The sequence below is a fragment of the Aquarana catesbeiana genome, linkage group LG02, assembly GCF_042186555.1.
Source record: "Aquarana catesbeiana isolate 2022-GZ linkage group LG02, ASM4218655v1, whole genome shotgun sequence".
In the NCBI taxonomy this organism is placed as follows: Eukaryota; Metazoa; Chordata; class Amphibia; order Anura; family Ranidae; genus Aquarana; species Aquarana catesbeiana.
In genome coordinates this window covers 381,960,493-381,976,201 of record NC_133325.1, presented here as the reverse complement: position 1 = coordinate 381,976,201, position 15,709 = coordinate 381,960,493, and the positions used below count along the sequence as shown (strand labels likewise).

The 15,709-nt window shown below is 40.5% G+C and overlaps 1 protein-coding gene across 2 annotated transcripts in view; it reads left to right on the top strand.

Moving 5' to 3' along the window:
• The window catches only part of LOC141128080 (multidrug and toxin extrusion protein 2-like), a 188,429-nt gene that overhangs the window by 114,777 nt on the left and 57,943 nt on the right, over positions 1-15,709 (top strand). For both annotated transcript variants that reach the window (XM_073615145.1, XM_073615144.1), the window contains one exon: positions 1,176-1,273. In XM_073615145.1, coding sequence (XP_073471246.1) covers positions 1,176-1,273 — 98 coding nt within the window. The remainder of the gene's footprint in view (positions 1-1,175; positions 1,274-15,709) is intronic.

The window sequence follows — 15,709 nt, the reverse complement described above, 5'->3', positions numbered from 1 at the left end:
TCTTGATTTTTGAATATCTGGATTTTTGGAATTGTACACCATAATATTATTGAATTGCATATCATTGCTTGCATTTGAAGAGTTAAAATTATGAAATAAACTGATGTGCATTGGCTAATTATGCTGCTGAGTACAATTTACATTTTCAGGAGGTGATACCATCAGTGGGATTCAAACCCATGGCTTGAACCTTTGAAGGCAGCAGGACAAACCACTATGCTACGGAGCTGAGCACAATCATACGTAGAAAATACAATTACTAATGTTTGATTTTTTTCATTCTATACAATAATGTTTTTTGCATTTGAGGCATTCATTTTATGGTACCAACCATGCTCATGTGGCATTGGCTATTGAACATTCACCTATTATACTTCAAGATTAGTCCTTCAAGATAGCATGGTCAGATTGCTGATCCCTTCTTTTCTCCTCCGCAGGGAAGCCTAGTCATGGCACGTGTGTTGTGTTTTTTTTTTTTTTTCACAGAGCTGGGGGGTTCCTCCTATTGGCAAGGTCTAATTAATAGTTAATAGCATACTTCTTCCTCTGTGCCCCTTGTACTGTGCAGTGGATTGCAGGACGCTAATATAAGGACAGATTAAAGTGCTATTTTTCAAATATTTTAGGTTTTTTTTATGTTCAATATTTTTATTACGTTTTATACAATATGACAAAAAAACCCAACAACGTAGGACAGTAATTGCAATAGGCATAGTCACAAGCAAAAAAGAGTGAATATAAATCATCTGACAGTACAGTAAATGATGACACACAAGGAGAAGGAAGACTCTGTGTATAAGAACATTGCTACAAATTCAGGAGACAGTCATACAGCAATGCACTGAGGACAAGCCAAATAAGAACACTAAGCAACCTGCTTCTTCCACCCTTCCCAGAGAAAGTTACATAAAAGTCATGTGCTTGAAATCAAAAAAAGTAGGAACAGGAATGGCATCAGGATATACCAAAAGGAGCCAAAGAGAGAAAGAAAAGGAAAAAGAGAAGAGAGAAAAGAGAAACAGTAGACCTAGGGCTCCTTGAGGCCAGAAAATATTTAGGGATTCTTTAATGTATACATATCTGGGTTTACTGTGGGTTTTTAAATCTGCCTATATTTCTAATTACTACTGTTCCAGAGTTTTTATTTTGAAGTTTGATTTTATCTTTTATTGCAGAATATAATATGGCCACAGGTTATAACTGGTTTTGCAGTAAACCTCATTAATGCTGCTGTGAATGCCATCTTTATGTATGGTTTGAAGCTTGGAGTTGAGTAAGTATTTTTCTTTTTTTCACAGTAATAATGTATATTTTATTTTTAATCTGTTTTTTAACAGTTTTTTTTTTTTAGGAATTACAATAAACAGCATAACACATAAAAAAAAACATAAAATGTGTGCCACACAAATAAATACAAATATTAGTAGTAGAAAAATTAAAGTCCATCTGACATGAAAAAGAACAAATGTCTAAGAGCATAGGATATCATAATAAATCAACTCAAAATATAATATTAATGATATGTGCCTTCTGTACCATGTACTTACCAACGTATTCTGTTCTTTGTATTGCTTCCTTTGTGTGAAATCCCTGGTGCTCCTGCAAGTTCCTTGGCTTTCCTATTAAAAACTGACCACAATAGGCAGAAGGGCACAGCATGGTCAGTTTTCTAGCTGTGCTGGGAACTCAGCCTGCTCTCCTCTAATGATCACTTGTGCTGACATGACCCCCCCTTCACAGACATTCACTGGGAAGACCAATGTGCTGCTGCTTCTCCTCCCCCAGCTCTCTGAGCTCCTTATGCAGCTGAGAACAGAGGGTATGTGATCTCTTACAAAAAATAAAAAAAAGGGCAGGAGAAAAAGGTATTTATGTTTTTTTTTTTTTTTTTTATATGTAAACACAAATGTTTTGCCTTTCATTTGTGTTTAAAATTGAATAGATTGAAGGTGAGGGTTTACATATACCTTAAGAGTGATAGAAAGTTTAGTAAACCCATACTATAGACTTATAATGTTTCATTTACATTCCATATAAAAGTAATAGACATCTGTGCTACTATGTTGTACTATGTTGCAGGTAGAAAAATAAAAATTATAGACTCACCACTACTCAAGGAAGTGGCACTTGAAATGATGAGAACTGCTTACTCCAGCGCTCTGTTTGTGAACCATGGAGAGGGGTAACGGAAGAAAAGCGTAGAGGAAGAGAGAAGCGACAAGGGTGATGAGGGTTAAAAAAAGGGGGGTAAATAAACAAAGTCCGACCAGGCAAACAGGGACCTCTGGGTGGCTACACAGGGAGTAAGTAATGAGTTCATAGTAGGTTGGTGTAGTGCTGTGACCCGTTATACTTACAGTACAAGTAGGTAATGAGTTACCTCTCAGAAAAAAAAGCTACAAATATGAGTTAAAGTCAGAGGAGTATCTGAAGTGCAGCCAGACTGTCAAGGTAACTTTATAGGTGTCTGATATGCCATTTTCCCAGGAGACCACATATGGCAGCTGGTTCACAGGCGCACTCGAATCACAATTTTTTTGCTTAGGATTAAGATCACAATTCTTGCGGCGTAACATTTTTCACATTATACAAAAAAATTGGGCTAACTTTACTGTTTAGTTTTTTTTTAAAATTCATTGAAGTGTATTTATTCCCAAAAAATTGCGTTTAAAAGACTGCTGCGCAAATATAGTGTGACATAAAATATTTCAACAATCGCCATTTTATTCCCTAGGGTCTCTGCTAAAAATATATATATAATGTTTGGTGGTTCCAAGTAATTTTCTAGCAAAAAATACTAATTTTAACTTTGTAAGAAAAATGTTTAGTTTTTTTAGGTGGTTAAACTTCACTCATTTACAGACCGAAGTTCATTCCTTTGACCTAAGAACGAAAAGTTACAATGTGAGTGAGCAGGGAACTCTCTACACTTGTTACTAGGGATGCACCGATACCATTTTTTTAAGAGTACGAGTACCGATACTTTTTTTTTTTTTTTAGTACTCGCCGATATCAATTACCGATACCTACCATTTTGTTTTCATTTCAGCTGTCAGCAATGGTACAAAGCATTGAAAAGTTATTTACAAATGAAATAAATAGATTTTTTTTTAAATTTTGCGCTTTTTCAATGTGAAATGTGTAACTATAAGTTAATATATATGTTTAAAAATATTAACTAACAAAGCAAACAAAAAACTTTGCATTGTTTATCATTTATAAAATACACGTGAACAAAAAAAAAAGCAGGAAAATAATAAAATGGAGGAGAATAGTTAGTTAATTAAGGCTGATTAGAGTAAATTTAAGGGTTTATAAGGAGTTAAACAGAGGAACATTTGTTTATCTCTTTGATCTGCAGATGAAGAAACAGAAAGATTCAAAAAGAAACAATGTTTCTTTTTATTTTAGTGTTTCAGCGGCTGAGCAATGTTGTTAATAAACATTGCCGGCTGCTTTTTTTTGACTACTCCAATTACCGGACTTCTTTAACACTTCAGCTGTCAACAGGGGAGACCCACTGACCGCTCAAAGAACTGAGCCTGAAAGTATCAGTTTCAGGTATCTGTGCATTTGCACGAGAACCGATACTTGTGCAAATACTCGGTATCGGCACTGATATGGATACTAGTATCGGTGCAACCCTACTTGTTATATGAATGAATTGGGAAATTCTGCATAGAGATTGTAAGGGGGGTTGAATCAAGATCACAATTTTTTTAAAGATTAATTGTGCAGCTCTAATGGGGAGGTGTTCAGTTTGCACCAGTGTCTAGCAAACATGGTATGTGCTGCAGTAGGGAAGTAATGTATTTTGAATTTGTAGGACCCACTTATCCAGGAGATGATAATGACATGAGGGGTATTCACATATTTATCTCCCACCAAATTTATATTATAACCCCAGTATTTTATCCCAAAAGGGGAGAATCAAAGGGCACATATGTGTCATGTTGCCAGGGGAAGGTAGGCACCTCCAACACATATCGGGAATAGCTGGGTATATGGTATTTAGTAATGTGGGGCATCTATACTATCTCTGGATGAAAGTTTATAGTTGCATTCATGTATTCTAGTAGACAAGGAGGTCCTATGACTGAAGGTTAATATCTTTTTCCTAGTCCGTGTCATCATGGGGTATTGTGAGTTCTTTTTCCCATTTGAGAAGAAAGTGTGGTGGTGTAGGGTAAGATTATTTCAGTAACAGTTGGTACATCTCTGACAAGGGAGTGTCCAGTATAGCGGTTTGAAATAGTAAGGACTCAAAGGGGTTGATTTACAAATTCACTTTGCACTACAAGTGCACTTGGAAGTGCAGTCACTGTAGATCTGAGGGAAAGCTCTGCTAATTTTATCATCCAATCATGTGCAAGCAAAAATGCTGTTCGTTTTTTTTTTGCATGTCCCCCTCAGATCTACAGCGACTGTACTTGCGCTTGTAGTGCAAAGGGGTTTTGCCTTTAGTAAATGAACCCCCCAGTCCTTATGAGGTCTGTCCATAGTCTAGCGAAGGTATAGAGCTCAGAAAATATTGCAGTTGAGTTTTTCAACCAGGCCTTGGAGGAAACATGGCATGAGTATAGAAGTTTTGTCAAAGGCAATATTTTCCCTTGTGTCAAAGTCTGTCGGAGAAGAGGCTTATGCTCATTATTCTTCCAAGATAGAGAAGGGGTTTGTGAATATGTTGGAGAAAAAGTAGAACTGTCAATAGAGGCATTAAGGGGCTAGGCCTAGGGGAAAGTAAACCCTTTGACATGTATGAGTGCCATATCTGTAGTGTACACGCAATCAACAACTGAAGAGAATCCTTAGAGCAGGGGTCTCAAACTGCTCTCCAGCTGTTGTGAAACTACAAGTCCCATGAGACATTGCAAGGCTGACCGTTAGAAGCATGACTCCCTCAGGCAGAGGCATGATGGAACTTGTAATTCCGTGACAGCTGGAGGGCCACCAGTTTGAGACCCCTGCCTTAGAGGGTCTGGAGGTCGGTAAAAACCAAGGCAAAGTAATGACATCAGGGGTTATAAGATCTTTCTCCAGGGTAGTCCAGCGTTTAGTTGGGGTACTGTGGTAGCAGTCAAGAATTCTGATCAAGGACGCAGCATGAAGGTACAACACATCTGGCAAGCATACTCTAACCTTACTTTTAGGTAAGGACAGAACTGCACTAATTTTGAGTTTTTTTATGATTCCAAACAAAATTTAATATGAGTTTGTTAGCTTGAGAGGTGAATCTGGGTGCGGGAGAAACTGATCACCTGAAAAATGTAAAGCAATTTTTAGGTAGGATATTCATTTTAATGATGTTTATGTAGCCACCAGGAAAAGGCTGGCCTGTTATAGGATTGCAGGCATTACTGGATTGTACCCAACAAGGGTTTGTAATTTAAATCCGCCAACTTAGAGAGAATAGTAGGGCTCTGCATCCCAAGATATTTAATGGATGAGCATTGCCATTTGAAGGTAAAGTTATTTTGGACCCACATAAGATCCTAAGCAGGATATATTAAGGGCATCAGTTTTAAGTTTGCTAACCAGACTAAAATCCTTGAATTTGAGGTTTATCGATGGAAGAGAGGTATGCAGACTGGTGACATAAAGGAGATCTATCTGCATAGAGGGATAATTTATAGTGTTGATCTCCAACCCATATTCCCCCCACGTTTGGGTTTTTACAAAACTCAGTTGCAAGATGTTCCATTGTTAAAATATGGAGCAAAGGAGATGAGGGACACCCCTGTCAGGTTCCATTATGGATCCTAACAGAATCATAAAGAAGATCATTTGAGCGGACCCTGGCTGAGGAATTATGATACAAGGTAAGTATTTAACGTTGAATAATTTTTTATTAAGGGCTTTAAAGCATTACAGGTAATCCAAAAAAATAACATGTATCCTGTTCCAACAACTTAGCAAGATGCACATGTACCTAGAGCGGAAGAGTACTGCAGAGCAGTGGTTCTCAACCTCAGTTCTCAAGTACTCCCAACAGGCCATGTTTTATGAATTTCTCTTAGATAAAATAGCTGTCCAAAATACCAAGTCTTTGACTCTGATTTAAAGCAGCTGTGCAAGATAAAGGAAAACCTGCAAACATGGCCTGTTAGGGGTATTTGAGAACTGAGGTTGAGAACCAGTGCTGTAGAGTACAATGTAATGTAAAGGTAAGGGTGGCCATTGTCTAGAAGGCATACCTATCAAGTGCATTATCTAATCAAGCAGTATATGCAATAATCTCCTGAGTACGGTAGAAGAAACATTTGCAAAATCCAGGCACCCAGTAGGCAGAAGACCTAATAGTAAAACAATACATAACAGTCCTCTAGTATAAATAAAGTCCCAATGTGTGAATTTGTGAATGGAATTTACCAAGTCTTCAGTGTTACCTGAAATAATTGCGACAATGTGCGTGATATGTCTAACCACTCACCAGAAAGTGAATAAAATCCAGCATAATATAAACTTCCAGTATGGGATAAACATCACCCAATGTGCTTGGGAACAGTTCATCACACTTGTGCACCTCCACCAATCTGTACATTCACCGGATATTAACCACTTGCTTACTGGGCACTTAAACCCCCCTCCTGTCTAGACCAATTTTCAGCTTTTAGCGCTGTCGCACTTTGAATGACAATTGCGCGGTCATACAACACTGTATTCAAATGATTTTTATCATTTTTTTTCCCCACAAATAGAGCTTTCTTTTGGTGGTATTTGATCACCTCTGCGGTTTTTAGATTTTGTTAAAAAATTGAAAAAGACCGAATTAAAAAAAAAAAAAAATTATATATTTTTTTTATATTTTGTTATAAAATTTTGCAAACAGGTAATTTTTCTCCTTCATTGATGTACGCTGATGAGGCGGCACTGATGGGCACTGATAGGTGGGAGTGATGGGCACTGATGGGTGGCAGTGATGGGCACTGATGGGTGGCAATAATGGACTCTGATTACTTACACTGATGGCAGCACTGCTAGGTGGCACTGATTGGCACCAATTGTGGGCATTAATAGGTGACACTTGTGGGCATTGATAAGTGGCACTTGTGGGCATTGATAAGTGGCACTGCTGGGCACTGTGGTCACTGGCAGGTGGCAATGGAAGATGGCACTGGCAGGCACAGATGAGGCATATGTGCCTCCTTCCTCTTCGGAACCTTTAACATAAGCCGGTGATCGGTTTTTTTTTCTCCTCACGCTGTTAGCGTGAGGAGAAAAGAAAATGATTACCAAGCTTTTGTTTACATCATGTGATCAGCTGTCAGTGGTTGTCAGCCACAGCGATCTCGGGGAGGACTTCTGTGGCTGGTATTGACCGTTGTTCTTGAAAAGCCTCCATGTCCTGCCTCATGGGAAGAGAGCGGTTTGCTGGACATTTCTGCTGGAGACAACACATGGCCATCTGTTTGCAGGAGCAGGGGGTTAGGCGCTAAGCAGATGTCTTGTGAGGCAGAACGCACCGGCTGACACTTGTGCGCTGAGTTAGTCGGGGCCATGCAGTTCCGGGAGGCTGATCTCATGTGAAGTTTAATGGAAGGAAAGGGGGCCTAGTGATGTCATCATCATGCCCTTGAGGAAGTACCAGGCTTTTCATGCTGGAATAGTGATGTGGGAGTCTCAGGCTTAAAGTGGATGGAAACCCTCACAAATACCCAGTGAAGTGAACAGCCTCAGATGATACACAGGGATGAAACAAATCTCCCCACATAAGTTTTACATGTATATCTGCTGTCTTCAGCTTTATATGTTCTTTATAAAGATCAGTTCGTGTTAAGAGGTTTTCTCTTCCTGTTCAGCACCCCAGTGAGGCCTGGGCATACAGCCAAGACAGCTGATTGGAGGATAGGCACACAACCCCTCTCCATGAGTAGAGACTTTCAGAACTGTTCCTTGAATAGTTCAGCACTCTGCTAATCTATTTATAGCATCCTCCCCAACACAAAACTCAGGCTGGGTTTATCTCAGTTGACAGAGATCTTGTGATAAGTTATCAGGCTGATAACAGAAGAACAGAGCAGGAGACAGCTACGGGACATAGTGCTTCGAAGAAAGATAATAAAACACTGCATGTATGTGCCCAGCTCAAATTTCATGAGTCGGGTTCACATCCATTTTAAGGGGACATACAGCAGGTTATGATACCATTGCGTTTTAAGTGGTGGACTACTTTTTTAGTGCACTTTTTTTCTTGTCAGTGCAATACATTTGTCTTTTAATAAAGTTTTTAATGGCTTTACACTATCAAAGCCCCCTTTCTTTCTGAGCGGAGGAACCCTGCAGAAGCAAACCATCGGAAAGATCATTTCCCCTAACTTTCAGAAGAGATTTTACGAGGAGGAAGCAGCATTGCCTTGGAGTGAATCCCCTTAAAGGGGAATTCACATTTGACCTATTTTTAGTTAAAATAGGTCCACTTACTAAGGTGAGAGCAGAGTGCGAATGATGGTGGGACACTCTGCTGTTTCTTTGCATGTGGATTGGTGTAGCAAGAGCACTGGGATGGAATTGTGTTTTTTGTTTTTTTGTTTTTTTCTTAGGCCTAATGTACACGGGACGTTTTACAACCTCCCCTGAACGATTTAACTAGACAGATGGTAAACAACATTTAAAAACATCAGTTTTGCCGCGTTTGCGTTTTTTCATAGTCAAAAATTAAAAGTGCCTGTAAACGAAGCACGGCTAAACGCGAGTTACCACGTTTACGAGCTGTTACAGGCGTTTGGTGTTTCAAATGCCTCGGAACATCCGTCCTGAACGAATTTTTTTTTTCTTTCCAAAAAATGCTTCTAAACTCAACTGCCTAGAAACGACTATAAACGACCCTGTGTACATGTACTGATAAGATGTACTGATAAGATGTACTGATAAGAGGAGAATTCAGGGGCAGCTGAAAAAAACGCCCAACTGCTCCTAAATGTTCATTTACCAGCAGCAGTGTACATGAAGCCTTAAAGGGACACTCACTTTGGACCTTCTATGTCAGATTGGATATTATTTATCGTGTATTGATTTTTCTATACACATTCACATATGGATTTATGATTATTGCACTTTAACTGCTTGCTGACCGCTGGCTGTCAATTGACGGCCAGGTGTCGCAGCTCTTGTTGCGGGCAGCGTCATATGACGGCCTCGCTTTCCCGGCCCACCAGGGGGCGCGCGCGCCGCAGACGGCGATTGCGCGCGCCCGCCGTGTCACTGGGCACCCAGTGCGTGTGCTCGGCGGCCGCGATGTCCGCCGGGCACCCGCGATTGCCGGTAACACAGCAGGACCGTGGCGGTCCTGTCAGAGGAGAGGAGACCGATGATGTGTTCCCAGTACAGAGGAACACCGATTGGTCTCCTCCCCTAGTGAGTCCCCTCCCCCTACAGTTAGAAACACTCCCTAGCAAACATAGTTAACCCCTCAATCACCACCTAGTGTTAACCCCTTCCCTGCCAGTCACATTTATACAGTAATCAGTGCATTTTTATTGCACGGATCACTGTATAAATGTGAATGTTCCCAAAAATGTGTCAAAAGTGTCCAATATGTCCGCCGCAATATCGCAGTCACGATAAAAATCGCAGATCGCCGCCATTACTAGTAAAAAAAAAAAAAAAATAATAAAAATGTTATAAATCTATCCCCTATTTTGCAGACGCTATAACTTTTGCGCAAACCAATCAATATACGCTTATTGCGATTTTTTTTTTTTACCAAAAATATGTAAAAGAATACATATCGGCCTAAACTGAGGAAAAAATTTGTTTTAAAGAAAAAAAAATTGGATATTTATTATCGCAAAAATTAAAAAATATTGTGTTTTTTTTTTTCAAACTTGTCACTCTTCTTTTGTTTATAGCGCAAAAAATAAAAACCGCAGAGGTAATCAAATACCACAAAAAGAAAGGTCTATTTGTGGGGAAAAAAATGATAACAATTTAATCTGGGTACAGTGTTGTATGACCACGCAATTGTCATTCAAAGTGTGACAGCGCTGAAAGCTGAAAAATGGCCTGCTAAATGAATATTATGATGGCTTGATAATATGATGTTTGTAGTTTACATTTCATGCTACTTAAAATAGTAGATGTGAGTTAATCCACCAGATTTCACATTGATGCAATTTTCATGCATTTTGTTTATTTACAGTCTGGTTATTTAACCACTTGCCTACTGGACACTTAAACCCCCCTCGTGACCAGACCAGTTTTCAGCTTTCGGTGCTCTCACACTTTGAATGACAATTACTCAGTCATGTAATGCTGTACCCAAATTATTTTTTTGTCCTTTTTTTCGTACAAATAGAGCTTTCTTTTGGTGGTATTTGATCACCTCTGGGTTTTTTTATTTTTTGCGCTATAAATGAAAAAAGACCGAAAATTTAAAAAAAACAAAACACATTTTTTTTGTTTCTGTGATAAAATTTTGCAAATTATTTTTCTTCTTAAATTTTGGCCACAATTTATACTGCTACATATCTTTGGTAAAAATAACCCAAATTATTGGATATTATTTTGTCTTTGTGAAAGTTAGAGAGCCTACAAGCTGTGGTGCAAATCATAAAAAATTGATCACACCTGATGTACTGGTGGCCTATCTCATTTCTTGTGACCTGAACAAGCCAGAAAAGTACAAGTACCCCCCAAATGACCCCTTTTTTGAAAGTAGACATTCCAAGATATTTAGTAAGTAGCATGGGGAGGTTTTTTGATGTTATTTTTTTCCCACAATTCTTTGCAAAATTAAGATTTTTTTTTCCACAAAATTGTCATTGTAATAGGTTATTTCTCTCACATGGCATGTGTATACCACAAATGACGCCCCAAAATACATTCTGCTACTCCTCCTGAGTATTACGATACCACATGTGTGTGACTTTTCCACAGCCTAGCCACATAGAGAGGCCCAACATGCAGGGAGCACCATCACGTGTTCTAGGAGCACAAATTACACATCTAACTTGTTGACTACCTATTACACTTTTAAAGGTCTTGGATCACTAGGCCAATGACATGTGACACTGATGTGGCACTGATGACAGATGGCACTGATATGTGGCACTGATGACACGTGGCACTGATGACAGATGGCACTAATACATGGCAGTAATACGTGGCACTGATGACAGATGGCACTAATACATGGCACTAATACGTGGCACTGATAACAGATGGTACGTGACACTGACAGGTGGCACTGATGACATGTGACACTGATAACAGATGGAACGTGGCACTGGGGACAGATGGCACTGATAGGCGGCACTGGGGACAAATGGCACTGATGGGTGGCACTGGGGACAGATGGCGCTGATGGGTGGCACTGGGGACAGATGGCACTGACAGGTGGCACTGGGGACAGATGGCACTGTGTTGTGTGATTTTTTTTTTTTTTTTTTTTACTCACGCTGCAGCAGGAAGCTCTCCCTCCTCACACGCAGTATCTGTGTGAGTAGGGAGAGCCGGCGATGAGAGATGATCTCATATGTTTACATATGAGATCATCTCTCATTGGAAGCTCCGATTGAGTGTTAAATGGCCGCTGTGATTGGCCATTTAGCATGATCTATGATTGGCTGTGTCCAAGGCACACCGCCAACACAGAATTTCCCCGATGCGCGCCCACAACGGCGCGCAGAGGGGAAGTAAACAGGAGGATGTCCAGGGACGTCCTCCCAGCAATTGAGCGCCGCGCTGTAGCCGTCTTTCGGCTATAGCGCGGGCGCGAAGTGGTTAAAGGTATTATGTATGGTACCAATCATAGAAAATATATTTACGTTTGACCACTGATTTTTCACATGTGTGTTTATATAGACGCATATTGTCATGCGTTGAGGGCTATGTATTGATTACATAGGGATTCATTTACTAAGAATATCGGAAAGTAATGGTTACTCTACATTTAGTTACTCCCAATGAAGCCAATTAAGACTTCCACTAGGTGAACATGTGCGTGAAAAAGAGAGTGCTTTTGTAAATATCAAATTGGCACTTTTCCGCATTTTCGAGTGCCAATTGCTCCTGTGTTTTATTATATGGAACTGCACTGCAGCCACAATCACATGAATGTGAATAAAACATTTTTAAGTGAGATGTGCTCTACCTCGTGTGCATCTATTTATGTATATTCCAATTAGTATTCCTAGTTTGTTTTCTTCTTTTGCTGGCGAATGCAGTTATGAATGAGTATTACAGAGTAATATTTGCTATTCTGTAAAGTTACATGTATTGAACATTTACAGGTACATATCTGTTCTATGCTCTTTTTTTTTGTCATGTTACTTTAGTTTTTTATGAGACTATAAAGCAGTAATGATTTAGTCATACTACACTATTATGCAGGTCTCAGCATGCTTAGCACAATGGCTTGTGCTATGCACTAATATCCACTCAGGTTATGAGTTCAAATCCCAGCCAACCTACCACCCACCTAAGGTAGCTGTGTTGAATTTTCCAGTGCACAAGCGAATTAAAAACAAAAAAAAATGTAAACTAACACCCTGCACGTTAATTAGTGTGTGATTTTTTTTTTTTTTAATTCCACACCATAATATTATTGAATATTTAAATACCATTGCATGTTGTTAGTACATCCGGACCAATCCAGCTTCATACCGAACAGATCCACGGCAAACAATCTCCGCCGCCTCTATCTCAATATGCAAATACCCACTGATAACTAGGGACATAGAGCTATCCTTTCGCTAGATGCCGCTAAGGCGTTCGATAGCATTGAACGGGAATATCTATGGAGAATACTAGAAAAGCTTAACCTGGGAGAAAATATAATTTCTGGGATCAAATTATTGTACAAAGCGCCAAGAGCTTGCATTAGGACAAAAAACACCTTATTGCCTTCCTTTGACTTACACAGGGGAACTAAGCAAGGCTGCCCCCTTTCTCTAATACTTTTTGCCCTAGCCATAGAGCCCCTGGCAGCTGCCATAAGGGGGAACCCAGAAATAATTGGATTTAAACGGGGTGAAATGGAAGACAAATTGGCACTTTATGCCGATGATGCACTTCTATTTTTAGGTGACACTTCTACATCCCTGGTAAAACTTATGGAATTGATCCACACATTTGGAACCTTCTCCGGGTTCAAAATAAACTGGGGCAAATCCACAATACTACCCTTAGATCCACTGGCGGTGCCCCTGCCTCAGATTGCTGAACAGATCAAAATAGTGGATAAGTTCAAATATCTAGGTATAGTTATACACCCTAACTTAGATCAATATATTAAGCTTAATATAGACCCAGTGCTTAAACAATTTCAGGAAAAAATTACTAGTTGGATCAGGTTGCCACTCTCCGTAGTCAGCCGCTGCAAATTAATAAAGATGATCTGGAACCCACAGATATTATATGCCCTCTACAATGCCCCTATCTCGATCCCTATCCATGTATTTAAGAGGTGTAACACTATCTATCGTACATTGATATGGAAGAAACAGGTTCCAAGAATTAAATTGGAAACCTTACAGGAAGCAAAGAACTCAGGTGGCCTGGCGGTACCAAATCCATTTTATTACTTTATGGCGGCTCAACTGCCACGCTTTATGATGGCTTTATCCTGAGCCCTCTGACCCCAATCAGAACATCGTGTGCACCAAGATGTCTGGTGATGGACTTGTGGAATGCATAGAGGCAGGTGAACTGGGAGCACTGACCCATTACCCCACATTACTGCTCATAGATAAAATAATGGAACAAAACCAAACACCTGCAATACACCGGCTACACAAATTGGTCACGTATTTGGAACAACCGAAGTTACCCAGAACTAAACAAATTACAAAACTTCTCTAATTGGTCAAGGAGCGGAGTAAACTGCATTCCACAATTATATACTCCGAGACTTCCAATCACTTTGCGCAGAATTTAACTTACCGAACACCTCATTCTTCCAGTACCTACAACTTAGGCACGCTATAGCGGCACAGGCTATGACTTCCACTTGGGAACTATCCAGGCCCACGGTGCTTACACAACTAATCATGTCATTATCCCGGAAGGGACAAATTTCCTCTATATATAGTTCTCTTGTCCCTGATATCCTTGGACATCTCTTTGGCCTTGATCATGGTGGAGAGACTGGAATCTGATTGCTTCTGTGGACAGCTGTCTTTTTTATACAGGTAACAAGCTGAGATTAGGAGCACTCCCTTTATAAGAGTGCTCCTAATCTCAGCTCATTATCTGTATAGAAGCCACCTGGGAGCCAGAAATCTTGCTGATTAATAGGAGGATCAAATACCTATTTCGCTCAATAAAATGCAAATCAATTTATAACTTTTTTGAAATGTGTTTTTCTGGATTTTTTTGTTGCTATTTTGTCTCTCGCTGTTAAAATAAACCTACCATTAAAAATTATAGGCTGATCATTTGTCTTTGGGCAAATGTACAAAATCAGCAGGGGATCAAATACTTTTTTCCTCCACTGTATATAGTAACCGTGATTGTTACTATATATCAGACTGTCATTTTATGAATGAATGAGGACTCTCTATACATATTCCTTATTAAAAAAAAAAAAACCTAAAAAATAAAATATAACTGTAAAAAAATGTAAAAGGGAAAAACAAAAAAGTATGACCCAGTGACTTTTTTGGGGGACGGCAACCCTCCCCAGGTTCACCCGCATGTTAACCCCCCGCACTCACCCCTCCATACTGACAGTCTCCCCCCGCACTCACCCCTCCTCTGCTTCCTCGGGTGAAGCCGGAAGACAATAGCGAATATTTCCTATTGTCACAAGTAGGTGGATTTGAAGCGCAATGCTCTGCGCCCAGAGCCCAACCTTTTTCAAGCCAATTAGCTCTAATCATGTGGCTTGAAAAAAAAAACAACTTATGCAAACATATAAGTCCAGTGCCCTGCAGGGAGGCGGCGCCCCTAATGGGGGGCGGCCGCTCCTGGTAAGACCCCTTTCACATGGAGCGGGCTCAGCGGGGGATCTGTCTGCCGAGCCCTGCTGAGCAGGCAGATGACAGGTCCGTGTCCGCTCCGCTGATGCAGAGCGGACACAGCCCGCTGTTCTCTATGGGGCAGTCGAATGGAAACGGACCGCCTGTCCAGTTCCACCGGATACCATCCGATCTGCTAGATGGATGGGGAATGGAATCCCCATCCGTCTGTTTTTAGCGGACTGGACTGGATTGGTTGTAGGCAGGTGTAAACGGACACCTGTCCATTTACATCAGCCTCTCAATAGAGAACAATCTGTGGTCTGATTGGGCCCACCTAAGAAAACGGACAGGCAGATCTGATCGGTGTGCTTGTGTGAAAGGGGCCTAAGGCCTTGTTTACAGGGGGCATACACAGCGTACCTTTACAGGGATGCACAGGTGTTCCATGAATCTCTGTGCAGGCAGGCCCATTGAACTAATTTGGGATGTAGCATCTGCACGAACAGAGCCATTGCTCCAAATTTTACATCAATGTAGGTCCGCATGCTTGTCCCTGAGCTCACACTGTACGCGTTCGGGGTCATGTACCCACATCCATACGGATGTCAGATTGGGAACAGCAGCTATGCCTGTGCAGCCGTTGCATCCCAATTGACATAAATGGGACTACCTGTACTGGGATGCATGGAACACCTGTGCATCCCTGTGCGGGTAAACATGGCCCCCCATGGGGATACACTTTAGTATGTCACATGTGAACAATGCTTTAGTAGCAATTTAGCAGGAAATTTATGTAACATGGCCCCCTA